The sequence below is a fragment of the Cheilinus undulatus genome, linkage group 21 (assembly GCF_018320785.1).
Source record: "Cheilinus undulatus linkage group 21, ASM1832078v1, whole genome shotgun sequence".
Classification (NCBI taxonomy): Eukaryota; Metazoa; Chordata; class Actinopteri; order Labriformes; family Labridae; genus Cheilinus; species Cheilinus undulatus.
The window spans coordinates 7,362,041-7,378,346 of NC_054885.1; the positions used below are offsets into that span (position 1 = coordinate 7,362,041).

Sequence of the window (16,306 nt, forward strand, 5' to 3'; positions counted from 1 at the left end):
AACAAGAACATTTTTATACTTCAACAAAGATTTAATTGGACACAAAATATTTTTAAAAAAATATATAATCTGCAAAAAATAAATGAATAAATAAAACTTGCATATAATAACATTTATCAACAATTGATAAATGAAAAAATCATTTATTAACAACAAAAAATGATAACATTTATCAACTTTATTTTACACAGTCATCCTTACAGACATTTAAATTTGTTTAAAATTAACTTCCATCATTTTGAAGCATCTTTTTTAGAGTAAATGTACACTTTCATCAAATCATACTTACTATGGAGAAAAAACAACTCCTATGTCCAAATTATTTATTTTAAGTCATCATGGATGTCCTTATCTTATTACATCATTATTCATTACATTTTTGATGAAAACTATTTGAACTAGGTGTTTTATCCACTTAATGTATTTGTAGCATATTTAATCTCCACAACAGGTGCTCAAAATAGAATTAAGTCATCTTTTTGGTGTCTTTGGAGCTACACTACATCCACTTAGAGGTATCAAAGTATTTTGAAGTTTTGTGATTGTTTTTATGTTTTTTTTATTTGAACAAAACTGACATCTTACTTCCTCTCACCTTAACTGTAACTGCCTTCTGTGTTTGCACACTGCCCTGCAGTCTCATGCCTTTATGTGGGCATTAAAGGGATGTTTTCTTTGCTAACACGGCACACCCAGTGGCGCTGCCGGATCTGCACCGTTGGTTTCGTTTGGGCCTGCCACGACATGCCATTACGGCGTGGGCGTGACTGGCCCACCAGCACTGCAGGGCGTGCCGTGTTTGCTGGCTGTCAAAATCTGCCAGCTGACACGTCACACGCCGTCAGTGAGACGCTTCTGAAGAAGGCGAGAGCTGCTCGCCGAAACTGTCAAGGTAAAAAACTAACATCGTTATTTTCACCTTATGTCTGAACAAAAGAAACTCAAAATTCCTGGATCTAATTTAAAGTTCCTGTAAAGTGATTTAAAAAAATCATTTTTTTAGGCTTGTTGTAGAACAGGGCAGTGTGTTCTGAACAACCAGGCAAAATTTCAGTTATGAAAAACATCTCTAAGTTTATAAAATTAGGATTCAAAATCTGGGAAAATGTGGCAGTAAAGTCTGCTCTAGGGTGGTGTGGGCGTTTCAGTTAATTGCGCTGAAGCCACGCCCTCTCAAGAAACATGATCAGAGTGCAGCTGCCCGGCACTCTGCCAGAGGTGGGTGTGAAAGACTTCTGTTTGTTATGCTGCGGCATCCAACAGGTAAACTTGGCTAGTATTTAACATGATGTATAAGTTGTTCTGTCCAAATTAGTGTTCATTCACCTGGATAGATGCATTGTTGATGTGTTTGTGCAATTAAGACACCCTTCGGCAACGTTTGGTTAATGATGAACCAAATGGCTGGTTGTATCCTGAGTGTGAATGTTAAATATTTGCACTTAATCCTCCAAACAAAACACAAGGTCATTTTGATTTGAACATTTAATACTTTTAAAGACAACAGGTCATTGTTAAATAAAGGGACATTTCCATACTGAAGGTTTGCACATACTACTGGTGAAGATTTCTCATAATAAGTGAATCCTTCAGAGAGATTTTTGTCTTTCAGCAGATCTTGAAGCTCGACAGCTTGAAGTCTCCGGTGATTCTGACGTAACTGATCATGTCCACGCCTGCGCGGTTTGGAAACTGGAGCTCCTGTCCGTCAGGAAGCTCCACCTCAAACGTGTCTCCAGCCAATTTCAACACGATCTGAAACAGAGATCATCACAGTGAAATCTTTGTTGTCAGTGCAAAATCCACAAAACATGAACAAAAAACTGCATGGTGCCGAATCATTACCAGTCGGTGCATAAGCACAGTATGTTTCTTGTGATTTGGGTGAACTGGCCCTTTAAGATTTAAAAACCATCCTCATTAAACTCCCCGCAGTTTTGTCACATGCTCATGACCACCTCTAAAGTCAGGTGTGCTCACCTTGACCTCGGCGCCTTTGTGCAGAGGGTTGTGAACGTCTCGGATCTCTTCACCCCAGGATCCGGCGCTCTTCGAGTTACACACAAGAACAGCTCCATCAGCGTCGTCATGGAAACGAGGGTTGAAGTGCAACGCCAGGTCGTCAGTGTCATAGCCGAGGTCGATCTGGAATCTGAAAAATTAGAATTTCAATTTACAGAGTCTGTGTGGAGGCTACTGCAGAGATTAAAGCACCAGAGATGCTTGAGCACTGTCCTCCAACTTATTCATACGTAGACTGATATCTACTAATACAGTGCAGTTTGAGAATAAAGTGAAAATGTCCTGAATAAAGTGGAAATTTTGAGAATGAAGTCGAGCCTTAGTGGACCAGAGCATACAGCAGACCTTGGACTACCACACCATGTTTAGGAGCTATAAATATTTTTTTCTTCGTTGTTAAATCCAATTCCTATAGTTTCACAAGTTCATTGATGCAAGGCATTAGGATCCTCCATAATGTATGTACAATGTATGCCCAAGGCCCCAAATCATTAAATGCACCACTGAACTTACCTCTCAGCATCACGCAGGACTTCTCCCTTTACTTTGATCTGATCTCCAGTTCTCAGACTAACATTTTTCAGCTCAAGATGCTGAGAAACACAATGACATGGTTAAATCAGAAAATGTAATTTACTTTAAGTCACAGTCAGCTAAAGAATATAAGTCTGTAACTCATTTAAAATAAAAAAAATCAGCACACATACCATACTCATTGTTGCTGGTGTCAGTAAAGTGTCCTGGAACTCAAAGAGGATGGAGGATCTTTGTAGTCTGCACTGAAAAACAAGAAGTCAGTGACTGTAAAACTCAGCTTCATTTATATTGTAGACAGAAGATTAAATAAAAAGAAAAACTACAATGCCCATTCATCAGCCTGATCTGTTCTGCTCTGTTTAATCACTGATGATTAATGACTTCTTTGACCAGAGAAAGAGCCATGATTAACAGCTTACAGGGAAGTTTTTACTCTGTGACTTCATTAAAAAGTTTTTCTTGAGCAGACACTGGGCATTTTCAGGACAGTCTGGGTAGAAACACCAACAATAGGGACCCTGTGCTGTTCAGACAGCATGCCGGTCATAAAAATAAATCAGTGGTCACAAATTGTATTTGCCTCCTTGATTATGTTAATTAATTTGTTTGGAAAATAACTGCTTACTCTCAACATCAGGTTTTCACGTTTATTCTAATTCAAGTCAAGTCAAGACCATCGGTAAAACATGTAGTATCAGATATCACATCATCTTAAAAACATTTTTTAAGAGTTTTTTTTTTTTAAATTGAATGCTTTATTTTTACAATTTATGTCTAACAATGACAGATAACAAAAAACACACTGAGAGCTAATAAAGTAACGATTTTGCTTTGCTATGACGACTTCCTCTTTCATGCCGGAAACGACGCACTTAGGTAAACACAGAAGCTGTCAGTGGCTCTGAAATAAAGAAAAAACGACCTAAGAAAGCAGATTTTAATTTTTATTTTGCTTTTTATGCATTCTTTAAGGCTTTTGCGTGAGAAACTGGTTCTCTCTTCATTAAAGGTAAATCATTTACAACGTTTTATCCTACTATCTGGGCGATATTTGCCTTTGCACCTGCCTTTAGCCTGGAGTAGCTTACAGCTAATGAGGTGTTTGGTTCTAAAGGGTGACCGTGTTAAGTGGTGACTTTCAGCCGTCCGTCTGTGTCATCTTCCTACGAGATATCGGATACGTACTGTGTCATATAGGTCGTCTCTAGGTAAAATTTTCATTGAAAACGTGTCAAATGATTATTTCTGACATCATAATAAAACAGTAAAATCCAATAGAAGGCAATGGTTGGGACTATCTCCGACTTTAACCAAAGCCACTGACACTGAAAGCCACCAGTTAGCACGGTTGCTTGTTGGACCGTAACAGATTTAACAGCGTTAGCTAGCAGTCCTAGGTTTGTTGCTTCCGTGTGGCTCCAGGGAGGATTATAGCCACCGCTTATAACGCAGAGATGGTTTTATGTATTAACTAGTACAGTAAAAATCGATCAAACTTACTAAAACCGATAGCAATGATGCTGTGGGTCACCAGCTGTTAGTCCATGTGCTGCAGCAGTTTTCGTCTCCCCTAACAGACTGATCTGAATTAAGGTGGTCTGCAGAGAAACACTGCAGTCATCTGCAGTCATCTGCAGTTTGATTTTCGGTTGAATCCAACTGAAACACGCAGTCATCCACGTCTGAGCTAAAGCATGTTAAAAGAACAGCTGTTTTTTAATTTGGACAGTTTAACTTTATGAATGATGATTAAGCACAAATGCCCTTTAAAGAATACACAACCTCATGTTAGATTTGCACCACCTCCATTTAGACTACGGCTGGGCAGTATCTTAAGATACATCAGTATATTTTCATCCAAAATATATGTATAGAAAATATATTTTAAGTTGGGAAAGTTTATGTCGATTTTTTCAAAAAGGGAAAGGTCAGGCTGTAATACATAGTATAAAGATTATTCACTGTAAAAACCACTTACTGTACAGTGCTCTTAGATCACAACATAATCTATAAGTATTAGGTCTAACTGGAGAATCATTCTTTTATTTATTTTATTTTATTTTGGAGCAATGACTGTTAAATATTTGATATCAAAACTCAAGAAGTGATAGACACCAAATATTGGATATTTTGTTGTTACAAAAAATTGCAGGCAAACATCTGAACCCTGTCTTAATTGCACAAATAGGTTAAGTTGCATAATTAGGTACTGAATAGGTATGCATGAGATCATCCACATGAGGGCTCTTTCTTTACTTACATTGCACATACATTGTATTATATCTTTTCTACTGTTTTTCCAGGGATGCACGATATTATTGGGTTGATATCAGTGTCAGCAGTTATGAAAATTCCTGCTGATATTTACAGCCAATATTTTGGCTATAAAAATCGGCCTTTATCAGCTGTAAGTATTGGCTATAAGAACAAAGTTACTGCAGTATGAGGCTGGACCAACAGACATAATGTATGTCAGTTAAGTCTTATTCTTTATTCATCATCATTCCTTATACATAAAGGTGTGTTTTAAGGATTTGAATTTGTTCATTTGTTCATCCTCAGATTTTGAATTTAATGGTTTTAAGGACTGAAGTTTAAAGTTTGAACTACATTTAGATACTGGTAATGATATTGGTATTGTCCACAAATAATTTGCAAATACAGACATATTGGATATTGGCAAAAATCAATTATCGTGCATCCCTTTTGCTTCATATTTCTCTTAGTTCCAAAAACATTGCAGGTAAAATCTGGCTCACTGTCTAAATTTTGCAAATAAATTCATCCCGTTTGGGTATCCAAACATTATCCATGCATTTTTGCATTTAGGATGGTCCTCCTTCTATTTCACTCAGGAAACTGTGGTTTTAAAATGATTATGAGTTTTCCTTTTAGTTCCGAAAATTTTCAGATAAACTCCTGCACACACAAGTACCACTAAAAAACAAATAACTGCTCTGTGCAGAAATAAAAAAGAAAAGTCCAGCTATTAATGGGTAGTTTCTTGTTTGCTCTTAAGTGCAGGCAAACTTATGCATGTTGTCTGAATTGCCCGTATTTGTCGGCAACATTTGGAAAAGTAGGTAGAATTGGAAAGAAAGGAGTTCCCCTGGGTGTAATTCAGACAGTGCTCTCTCTTTCTTATGGTTAGTAATATGACTGAATATTATCCCTTTAATGTTTGGTATCATTGAGCACTAAAATATCACTTTATCATTTTGAAAATGTTGACCACCTGGACAAATTGACATGTTTATGATTTGTTAAATTTACATAATGTGTAGGGGTTTGTCTGCAGGGTTTGTAGATTAAAAATGGTGCAGTTTTGGGTGTCAAAGACTTCTGTTTTTGTTGCTGTGGGATCAAACAGGTAGCAGTAGCCTTTGATTTGTATCAGTCATACCAAAGTTTCTATTTCTAGTGTTGGAACAACCATTTTTATTGCTTGAAAGGAAAATTTAAAAAAAATTTAAGATATTTGTAACATATCCCTGTTAGCTTAAAAGTATCAAGATATGATTGGCTAAGGTGTAAACACAGGAGGGAACAGCAGACTCTATTAGATGTTACAGATGTTTGATGTCATTTATCCTGCTCTGCAGCTGGATGCCTTATTGTCCTTCAGGATCAATAGTCATCTGTCTAATGACAGTTTTGGTACTACTGAGCCAACGTTCCTCACCTGAGTTTACTATCCCCTAGCTTAGAGATCTGCTCAGGTTTTTAAAAAACTGTATTAAATGTTTTTTTTTTCTAAAATATCTACAGCTTGAATCACTCAGTAAATGTTTTCTCATCCTTCACAGGTTTAAAGGGACAGGACTGAAACGGTCCGACATGTTCACAGACATGGACTATGAGCTGGAGGAGGACAAACTGTGAGTCTCAGTAACAGTTTTTCTTTAAATCACTTTGAAAGAATCAGTGTAAAACCATTCATATCAACCACACAAACATCAAACTGTACAAATATGCTTGTCATTTACTTATTGATACTATTGAGTATCAAAGGCAGTGTTCATTTTGGCAGTTATTTTTAAATTTAGTCTTGATTTTAGTCTTTAAGTGAAATGCATTTGAGTTTTAGTCACATTTTATTCATTTCTACCCTTTTGAGTTTAAGTCTAGTTTTAGTCGACAGAAAGTCAAAACATTTTAGTCTAGTTTTGGTCCATAAAAGGTCCTCATATTTTAGTCTTTACTTTCAGTACAAGCATTTATTCTCTAGCCTAAATCTGGTGCCAGATCATGTTAGTGTGTTCTCTGCACCCTGCCAAACCTGGGGTCCCTGCTTTCTACGGCTGAGAGACAGAATAGATACAGCTGCATTGATTTTTGAGAAATTTACCCACAGTGGAGAAATATCATGGACTTTGAATGTCTGGCGAAAACTAAATTACATTTAAGTCTAGTTTTAGTCATCTTGACGAAAGCTAAACTTACTTTTTGTCAGTTTTAGTCATCATAGATCTATTTTTGTTAGTCTTAGTCTGGTTTCTGTCATTGAATAAAAGGCTGACGACGAATAGTTTTAGTCGACAAAATTAACACTGATTAAAGGTCACATATTATGCAGAATGCACTTTTTCAGTCTTTGATAGCAAAAATATGTGCCCCTGGCCTGTCCACAATCCCCCCAAGAATCAGAAAAATCACCCCACCCTCCTTCTCCAGCTTTCAGAAAATGTGTGCTGCTCAGATTTTCCCCCTCATGACGTCATGTGGGGAGTTAGCCCCGCCCCTAGGTTCGGTTGGCCCTCCCCGCTTGGAAGAAAGCTCCTTCCTCCTCTCCTGATCCTCCTCTTAGCTGGCGGATCAGGAGAGAAATATCCGGAGGGGGGGTGGAGTCAGGGGCGGAGTCAGACAGCTCAGTAACATTTAAAGCTACAGACACAGAACCACCAACAGAGGGGTTTTAGACATGCAAAAATCAAATGCTGGAGTGTTTTTTCAGCAACAAACTTCACAGGCATGTTTGGGAGACCTCTGAGACCAATATAAACTTTTCTTTAAAGGGTAAAATTTGTCCCCTTTAAAATAACAGATTTTATTGTTTTAAAAAATACTACATTAGAAGAGTCAAAGTATTGAAACTTTAATCCTTAATAGTGCATCTTCGTAACCCCAAAACGTGGTCTCCCAGTACGTTGAAGCTGAATTGATACGTTGTTCCTAAACAGAGGGATACCAACCGTCCCTGGTACTGTGTGTCTGAAGAAAGATGCTAATAACCTGATAGGGATCAGCATCGGTGGAGGGGCTCAGTACTGTCCATGTCTCTACATCGTACAGGTACGCACAGAACAACCAATCATGGCTGTTTTTGATTGATAATTTTATCAAACATGAAGAGTACAAGCATGTGCAATGTCTCAGTTAGTAGCTTTAATCAGATACAAACATTATAGCTTAGTTTTTAGGACGTTCCTTTACTCTGTGTTTTATTTTTCTATGTTTTTATGATCTCTCAGGTGTTTGATAACACTCCAGCAGCTCTGGAGGGGACTCTAGCTGCAGGTGATGAAATCACAGGTGTGAACGGGAAACCGGTGAAGGGGAAGACTAAAGTAGAAGTGGCCAAGATGATTCAGGCCGTCCAGGTACTCATTCTCTAAGAACAGCAATCATTCACAGCTGTCAGAATGTAAAAAAAGCATTTAAATCATTTGTCTTTGTTGATGTGGTTTAAATTACACTACAATTTCAAGCCAGTTCTATAAAAGTTGTGCTTGATTGTCAGCTCACAACCAGCGCTTATAATTTATCGCTCATATTCTCCATGAAAATTCTCGCCCATCTGTTTCAGTTGCTCTAATAGAAAAACACACAAAAATGCTCTTGCCTTGTTTTGTGTTACAGCAGTTTGATTTACACCAACTAAACTAACTCCATTCTACTGAGGATTAGAGTAATCTAATGACTTAAAATGAGAACTCACATGTAAAGAAGCATAGAAGAAGAATAAAGTGTCACTCACATGTTTAGGCAGCAGGTTAATCAGAGACGAGTTGAGCAGTTTGGAGCTTAAATGTTTAAACCCACTATGAGACAGAGCAGCAGAGGGTCTGCACCTCCTCTCTGCTGAATATTTTAGGACAAAGCTCACCGCGTTGGCTGACCCGCTCTGTTGTTTTAGCACCTTTTGTTTGCAGCCGTGAAATTCCATGACTTTCCGCATGTTGGATTAAAGACAGAGTGCACTGTGGGATTTAGAGGATTACATTGTTTTACTGTTTGCTGTTCAGTGCAAATACTGCTGGTGAATATCACACTCATCACTGTGAGGCTGGCAGCGGTTTTATTTTTATTCTAATCAGGGCTGCTGCATGCAAAATCAAGTTTAAAGCATTTTAACACATTTTTAGACTGAAACTAAAACAAATTAAGGAAGTTTTTGCAGCACTGAGCATTTTGGATTTCATGTGGGACTCAACAGCTTTGATTCCTGTTTTTCCAAGTTTAAAAGTGTTTTCTCTTCTTGTAAGTTGTCTCATGTTTATTGATAATCACCACCATTTATTCTCTGTATATTCAATCTTGAAGCCAAATTTCCACCTGGCTGCCTTTCTCCTTTTTATCTGCACTTTGTGAATCCGTACGCTGCCATAAATGGCACCATAAAGTTTTATTGAAGTATTATGGGGTGTCTCAGTCAAAGTACTGTCTAAAATTTCAGACCTCTTAATAATAAAAGGAAGACTTTTTCTGGTGTACAGCACTGTGCTGAAATTTTAGGCATTTTTGGGCCAAATCTCATCTAAAGTAAGGCGTAGATGTGGAGAGTAAGCCACCGTTGGGCGGGAAGGAGAACTGACACAACCCTGGTCGTGCTCTGGATGTCCTTGTATATCACCAGGGGTGTGTTCCCAATAATCTGTTGAAGTTGTTGGACTCAAACTGGGCCGCCCATGTACATGTGGCACAGTAAGACTTTATAAGACATTTTATCACCTTAAAGTTTTAAAAATCCAAGTCTTTATCGAGACTTTGCAAGGAACCCTGATTTGCGGGAACCCTGATTTTTACTACACATGGGAAAGCTAAAACATTGATTTATTAGGGTTCCTGAGGTTCCTTATTATGATTATTATAATGGATTTTTAAAGTTTGAGATCATAAAATGCCTTAAAAAGCCTTAATATCATTCATAAGAGGTTATAAAGTCTAGATTGCACTTGGACTGAGACATATCTGAATTTTCCATCACATCTAATCTGTCCAGTTATTGCCGTGATTTCTTCAACTTTCCTTTTTTTTGTGGATTTGCTCATCCATTTATTTTCCTTCACTAATCTGGACAGGTTGACGATGATGATAGCAGTTTAAGATAGGTTTTAAGGTTTATGTTTACATAATTACATGGTTGTTGAAATCAACAGAATATATAATATTCCTCTGACTGTTTATGCTGATTTTTTTTTTTCCACAGGGAGAAGCAACCATTCACTACAACAAACTGCAGGCAGACCCCAAACAGGGAAAGTCTCTCGATATCGGTAAATCCTCCAACAGACACAAAACAAAGTCTTTATTTAAGGTGCAACAGGCTCGTCACAATACTAGAACTTTAAGATACATAGAACATTCAAAATTCATCTTCAGCTGTTCCCTACCACAGCAGAATAAACTGAAGTTCTTTGCATCCAAAACTGGAACTTTTTTGACCTACATTACCAAAAATTCTACGCAAACTCCCACACACTCTCAAACATGCCGGAGAGGAGTAGAGGTTTGCTATCTCCTCTCCAGTTCTACCCACTTTGACAAACATTAACAATGTTTTTGTACTATTTAGACACTTTCTTCTCTCTCTTTCTGTCACAGCGTCTTTTGGTTAGGTTTAAGGGGTCTATGCATAAATATTGCAGATGCTTTTGTGCAATTTAGACAGTGAAGTTTCCCTGGAATTTGTTTGAAAGTCCTGTAGACTTGTCTTAAGAAACAGTTGTACTTTTTAAAGTTCTAGTACTTTTTTGTACTGTTGATCAAAAAAGACAGATTGTACCTTTTCAAAACTTAAAGTATTGAAAATTTGACAACCTAATGTTGCAGTAGATTTAGTATTTTAATACCTTCTTTTGCTATGTGTCATATTTCTTTAAATGTTCTTGTTTAACCCTGTAAAGTACTCTGAATCTCTCTATCTTTGAAGTTGTTTTGTTGTGCAATCAGTCGATTTTATCCCAAAGATATCTTTTTTGTGTTTCAGTACTTAAAAAAGTCAAACATCGCCTGGTGGAGAACATGAGCTCAGGCACTGCAGACGCTCTGGGACTCAGCAGAGCTATTTTATGCAATGGTGAGGTTACTACCACATGTTTCCATCATGTTTTAGGTGATTTATACGCGTAGATAAACTCACTGTGGATTATTTCAGATGGGCTGGTGAAAAGACTGGAGGAACTAGAGAAGACAGCAGAGCTCTACAAAGGTGAGCGATGATTAACTCACAGAGCAAACAGTAGCATTGCAATGACGTGTGGTAATTCACTCTGTTAGTTGCTGATCTCATCTTTGAATTATTCCTGCAGGTCTGATGGAGCACACAAAGAGACTCCTCCGAGCTTTTTTTGAGCTCTCTCAGACGCACAGAGGTCAGTGACGATCAGCAGGATAAGAAAGTATTAACCTCCTGTGTACCTTTTATTTGTTGTTCCTTTCACACATTCATGTCGTTCCTGCAAACTTGCAGAAATATCCAACATGAGCTGCATGTGTGAATGCAGTTGGACAAAAGAGCAACTCTGGCAGATTTTATGTCAGGAAATTTTCATGAATGCATGTCTGATAAGGGCTTTAGATCTCCTCTTTACTATCTTGTACATATGATTTGTGTCTTCAGCGTTCGGGGATGTGTTTTCTGTCATCGGTGTCAGGGAGCCTCAGGCTGCAGCCAGCGAAGCTTTTGTCAAGTTTGCAGACGCTCATCGTTCCATTGAGAAATACGGGATTCAGCTGCTAAAGACCATCAAACCTGTGAGTTTAAATGAAACGCCTGCTGTGAAGCATGCTTTATGAGACAATTAAAAGACAATCCAGTATCCAGTTCAATTCAACAACTTTATTAACCTCCTATGAGCATTTACTATACGCAGCTTGTGCATGGAGACATAAAGAAACTGAGGGACTATCAGATGACAAATAATCCCGCATAAGAGCAAGACTATGTAAAAACATGGCTGCAAATAAATACCAGTTCTAGGCAGTGATAAATGAATGAAAAGACTAAATAAGGACAATAAAATCAACTATCTACTAAAAGAAACTTGAGGAAAAATCTGACTGCAGAGGGGATGAATGATTGTTTCTTGTCGTGCAGATGCTCCATGATCTGAACACGTACCTCAACAAAGCCATCCCCGACACCAAGCTCACCATCAGGAAGTACCTGGATGTCAAGTTTGAATACCTGGTAAGACAACAGCCTCCAATTTTGTTTTGAGTGTGCCTTATAATATTGTAAACCACATGTTAACGTGTCGAAGAAGCTCACTGTCGGTCTGCACAGAAACGTCATACTGTCTCTGTTTCTTTCAGTCGTACTGCCTCAAGGTGAAGGAAATGGACGATGAAGAGTACAGCAGTATTGTGAGTACTCTTGTTTCTGATATGATGGATAAAGCCAGAGTGATGTGAATGTTTTTTAAAGTTAAAATACTGTGCTTCTTCAGAGGATTCAAGTATGGCAGCATCAGAAATACCTGATACTTCAGTGCTTTTCATGATGCAGTCTCTGTTACTTTAATGCATGGTAATCATACGTTTATTCAGAATCTGCTGCAGGAGAACAAGAGAGAGCACCATCTACACTGCACTAAACACTCTCCTTCTCTGTTCCAGACATTTTTAATGATTTTGTGCAATTCTGCGCGAGTTTGGTGGCTAAAAAACAAATTAACCCATACTGGGTGTCTACAGCTTCAATGTTTTGTTGCTAATCTATCAAATAGAGACTTTTTACCATTGAATGAAAAATGTAAGCTTAATTGGAATTTGATGACAGCAACACATTTCAAAAAAAATTGGGACAGGGTACCAAAAGGCTGGAAAAGTATGTGATACTAATGAAAAACAACTGGAAGAGCATTTTGCAGCTAATTAGGTTAATTAGCAAACAGGTCAGTGACATGACTGAGTTTAAAAGGAGCATTTTAGAGAGGCAGAGTCTCCCAGAATGTTAAATTGCTTAGACCAGGGGTTCTCAACCTAGGGGTTGGGACCCAAATGGGGGTTGCAAGACACTGAAAGGGGGTCTCCAGATACCTTAAAAAACTTAAGAACAATTTTTAGATTACACTGTTGCTACTTTACACCAGTTTTGCCAAATTTTAACCCGTTTTCATCACTTTTTCCCACCAATATTACCAATTTTAACACATTTTTGCAATTTAAAAACCATTTTTTGTTTATTTTAAACCCTTTCCACCTCTTTTTTTCTGCCTGTTTTTGCTATTGCTAAACCAATTCTTGCAACTCTCAGCCTATTGTTGGCACTGTTGACACATTATTGCCACTATTAACCCCTTTTACCAGTTTTTAAGCCACATTTCACAATTTGATATGCCCATTTTGGCCTGTTTCTGACTTCTTCTGCCTCAGCTAACCCTTTTCTTGTTGGTTTATATCAATTTTCATCCCATTTCACTGAATTTGCACCTATTTTTGGCACTTTAATGCCATTTCAGCCACTTTTGAATCCCCTTTTACCACTTAATATGCCCATTTTTGCCACTTTAACCATTTTTTTTGCCACTTCTATGTATTTTTTGGCATTTCTAACCCACTTCTGTTACTTTAAAAATCCAATTTCACCACCTTTCCCACCATTTTTTTGCCGTTATTAACCCATTTTAGTTATTTTCAACATATTTTTAAGAGGGCTACTTACTACACAAACAAATTAAAATGTGTTTTGTCGATAAGAGTGGTTATTATTCAGCTTAGATGTAAAATACCACAGCTTGACTTTACAATGGACCATGATTTTGCTGGCCCCCAGTTTGGCTGGGCCCCAGAAGGCCCCCCCCCCAATGAGTGGCCTTGTCTGCACATGACTATTCTTGAATGTGCATGGCTGTGTTCAACCACCTTCAGGTACAGTGGGGGTCCCCGCTCACTGGCACCTTTATTTTGGGGGTGGGGGGCTGAAAAGTTTGAGAACCACTGGCCTAGACTTTGAACATCCCACCATCTACAGCCCATAATAGCATCGAAAGACTCAGAGAATCTGGAGAAATCTGTGTGCAAGATACAAGGTTGAAGGTCAATATTGGATGCTTGTGATCTCCAGGTCCTCAGGAGGTGCTGCGTTAAAAACAGACATGATTCTGTACTGGAAATCAATGCATGGGCTCAGGAACACTTCCAGAAATCACTGTCTGTCAACACAGTTCACCATGGCATTCTTAAATGAAAGTTAAAGCTGTATCATGCAAAGAAGAAGCTATTTGTGAACACGATCTAGAAATGCTGCTGTCTTCTGTGGGCCAAAGCTCATTTAAAATGGATTGAGTCAACATGGAAAACTGTTCTGTGGTCAGACAAATCAAAATTTGCTATCCTTTTTGGAAACCACGGATGCCGTGCCCTTTGGACTAAAGAGTAGCTTGTTATCCCGGCTCAGTTCTAAAGCCTGCATCTCTGATGCTTCCACCAAGACAACGTGTCCTTCAGGGAAGGCCTTGACTACTCCTTACTTATTTGAGACCTGTTGCTGCCCGCCATGAAGTTACAAATGTGCCAGTATATTTTATGAAATGCTAAAGCGTCTCAGTTTCAACATCTAATATGTTGTTTATGGTCTTTTGTGAACAAAATATGGGCTTATGAGATTTGGCAATCATTGCATTCTGTTTTTATTTACATTTATCACAGCGCCCCAAGTTTTTTGAAATCGGGTTGTACTTCAAACATTATAAAGGTTAAAATTCTTGCATTGTGACATCCTTTCTGTATAATAGATAACTTTATTTTCCTGCAGGCGATGGGAGAGCCACTGTATCGTGTCTGCACTGGGAACTATGAGTACCGTTTGGTGCTGCGGTGTCGACAGGAAGCTCGAGCTCGCTTTGCCAAAATGAGGAAGGACGTTCTGGAGAAGATTGAGCTGCTGGATCAGAAACATGGTTAGTTTTTGTGCTGTTTTTATTCTGTTAAACTCGGTAAACATTTAAGAAAATCTAAACTACTAGGGCAGCGTTTATACCACGTAAAAGATGCAAAAATCTCGTGCTCTCTAAGAATTATTTAGATGCTATAGACGTGCTTTGTAAGGCAGTATTTTTCTTGAACAATCCACAATAAAATAGTGTTAAAATGAGTAAAAACAAAGGAAAGTAGTTCAAAACATTTATTTACTCCTTGTTTTTTTCCCCTGCAGTCCAAGACATCGTGTTCCAGCTGCAGCGCTTCGTCTCTGGTATGTCGCATTACTACGACGAGTGCTACGCCGTCCTGAAGGAGGCCGATGTCTTCCCCATCGAGGTGGATCTCTCTCGCACTATGATCAACTACAGCAGCCCGTCATTCACCGGAGAGGATGAGGAGGAGGAAGAGGAGGAGAAGGAGGGAGGAGGAGGCAGCTGTGAGGGGAGACGAGCGGAAAATGGAGCTGAGAAACTGATAGATGATGAATGAGTGTTTATGTGTGGGAAAGAGATCTTTACAGTTGAGTCTAAACACTGCAAATGAAAACAACTACTGTAAAAGATGGAGAACTACTGAACTTGTAAAACAGCTGCTGTATTGATCTGGTGGAGTTTTCTTTCTGTTAACATCAACAGCTTTATGATTATTTCGTCATTTTAAGTGTTTACTTTCTGTTAAAAAGACTTGAAAGAGTCGGCTTTTCTGCTATCTGAATGTCATGGAGGGTTTAAGAGGATTAATGTGAACATGAAGTGTGCCTTCTTTGCTCTAAATGAAGTTTTATGGGTCTGGGATGAGTGTTGGTGTGCATAACGTAGATTTAAGTTACATCATGATATTTATGTTACAGTTTGCTCCTTTTTTTCTAAAAACTTGTTATTTCCAGGACTGGAATCTATTTGCATACCTAAATTTAGATTTTATGGTTAATATTAAGCAGACAATGACTGACTTGGATATTATTGTGGTTTAGTATGAAGGGTTTGCTACATGTAGCTGAAAAAGTAAGCCTTTTGTTTCCTTGCCATAGCACCTTTTATTTCTTAAGGGAGAGCTTAGGTTTCCACTATTTATTTTGGAAGGGTCATCAATATTTAAAGTGATTTGTCATGTTTTCTTGAAATGAATACACAAGTTTTAATTTCTCCTCACAGAAATGTATGAAAACTGATGAGTACATTTGAACACTACATGTAAATAAGTGTGTAAAAAGGGAAAATGTTGGTTTTAATTTTCTGCACTCTTTTTCATTCCTACTTTTATTTATTCTCCAATCAAAACAAGTTGTATTCCATATTATATTGTTATTCCATATTATATTATATTGAATATTACTTACTGTTTGTGTGGGTTGAATTCTTTGCCGTCTAGATAGATTAATCTCATAAAAAATTAAACATTTCAGGACTTTTTCTAAATTTGTGCTTTAATGTATAAATGACCACTAGGGGGCAGCAGAGCTCTTCACACCCTAAGGACAACCGTCTGATGGTTAGCGGCGACTTGTATGCCAATGTAAGGATCGATTCACCTTAATGTACGGTAATTTTGGAGGATATTTCTGAGTTTATATGCAGTACTTTATATAGTTGATCCCTGG

At 38.0% G+C, this 16,306-nt stretch overlaps 2 protein-coding genes across 4 annotated transcripts; one reads left to right on the forward strand and one right to left on the reverse strand.

The window, feature by feature from the left end:
* Positions 1 to 358: 358 nt before the first annotated feature.
* Positions 359 to 8,607, reverse strand: LOC121529035 (galectin-2-like). 3 transcript variants are annotated; one of them, XM_041816693.1, is made up of 5 exons: positions 8,537 to 8,607; positions 2,730 to 2,801; positions 2,536 to 2,615; positions 1,981 to 2,152; positions 359 to 1,755 (listed from the first exon to the last, which is right to left on the reverse strand). In XM_041816693.1, the coding sequence occupies exons 2-5, from the start codon at positions 2,736 to 2,738 to the stop codon at positions 1,609 to 1,611; spliced, it is 408 nt and encodes a 135-aa protein (XP_041672627.1). In that variant the 5' UTR covers positions 2,739 to 2,801; positions 8,537 to 8,607; the 3' UTR covers positions 359 to 1,608. The 3 variants fall into 3 exon arrangements, with proteins under 3 accessions (XP_041672627.1, XP_041672628.1, XP_041672626.1); XM_041816694.1 differs by lacking the exon at positions 8,537 to 8,607 and adding an exon at positions 4,060 to 4,172 and having other exon boundaries at positions 2,730 to 2,796; XM_041816692.1 differs by lacking the exon at positions 8,537 to 8,607 and adding an exon at positions 4,060 to 4,172 and having other exon boundaries at positions 361 to 1,755.
* Positions 3,417 to 16,118, forward strand: pick1 (protein interacting with prkca 1). Its single transcript, XM_041816690.1, has 13 exons — positions 3,417 to 3,568; positions 6,366 to 6,437; positions 7,740 to 7,851; positions 8,031 to 8,159; positions 9,989 to 10,055; positions 10,769 to 10,858; positions 10,937 to 10,990; positions 11,091 to 11,153; positions 11,402 to 11,535; positions 11,879 to 11,971; positions 12,097 to 12,147; positions 14,540 to 14,684; positions 14,939 to 16,118. The coding sequence occupies exons 2-13, from the start codon at positions 6,397 to 6,399 to the stop codon at positions 15,193 to 15,195; spliced, it is 1,236 nt and encodes a 411-aa protein (XP_041672624.1). The 5' UTR covers positions 3,417 to 3,568; positions 6,366 to 6,396; the 3' UTR covers positions 15,196 to 16,118.
* Positions 16,119 to 16,306: the final 188 nt, after the last annotated feature.

Excerpts from the sequence above, each read along its gene's own strand:
- LOC121529035 (XM_041816693.1), bottom strand. Across the intron at positions 2,153-2,535 it reads GTCCTGCGTGATGCTGAGAG|ATTCCAGATCGACCTCGGCT; the intron begins GTAAGTTCAGTG and ends CTAATTTTTCAG. Across the intron at positions 1,756-1,980 it reads ACAAAGGCGCCGAGGTCAAG|ATCGTGTTGAAATTGGCTGG; the intron begins GTGAGCACACCT and ends TCTCTGTTTCAG.
- pick1 (XM_041816690.1), top strand. The coding sequence starts at position 6,397 with ATGTTCACAGACATGGACTATGAGCTGGAGGAGGACAAACT. Across the intron at positions 10,991-11,090 it reads GACAGCAGAGCTCTACAAAG|GTCTGATGGAGCACACAAAG; the intron begins GTGAGCGATGAT and ends TTATTCCTGCAG. Across the intron at positions 14,685-14,938 it reads GCTGCTGGATCAGAAACATG|TCCAAGACATCGTGTTCCAG; the intron begins GTTAGTTTTTGT and ends TTTCCCCTGCAG.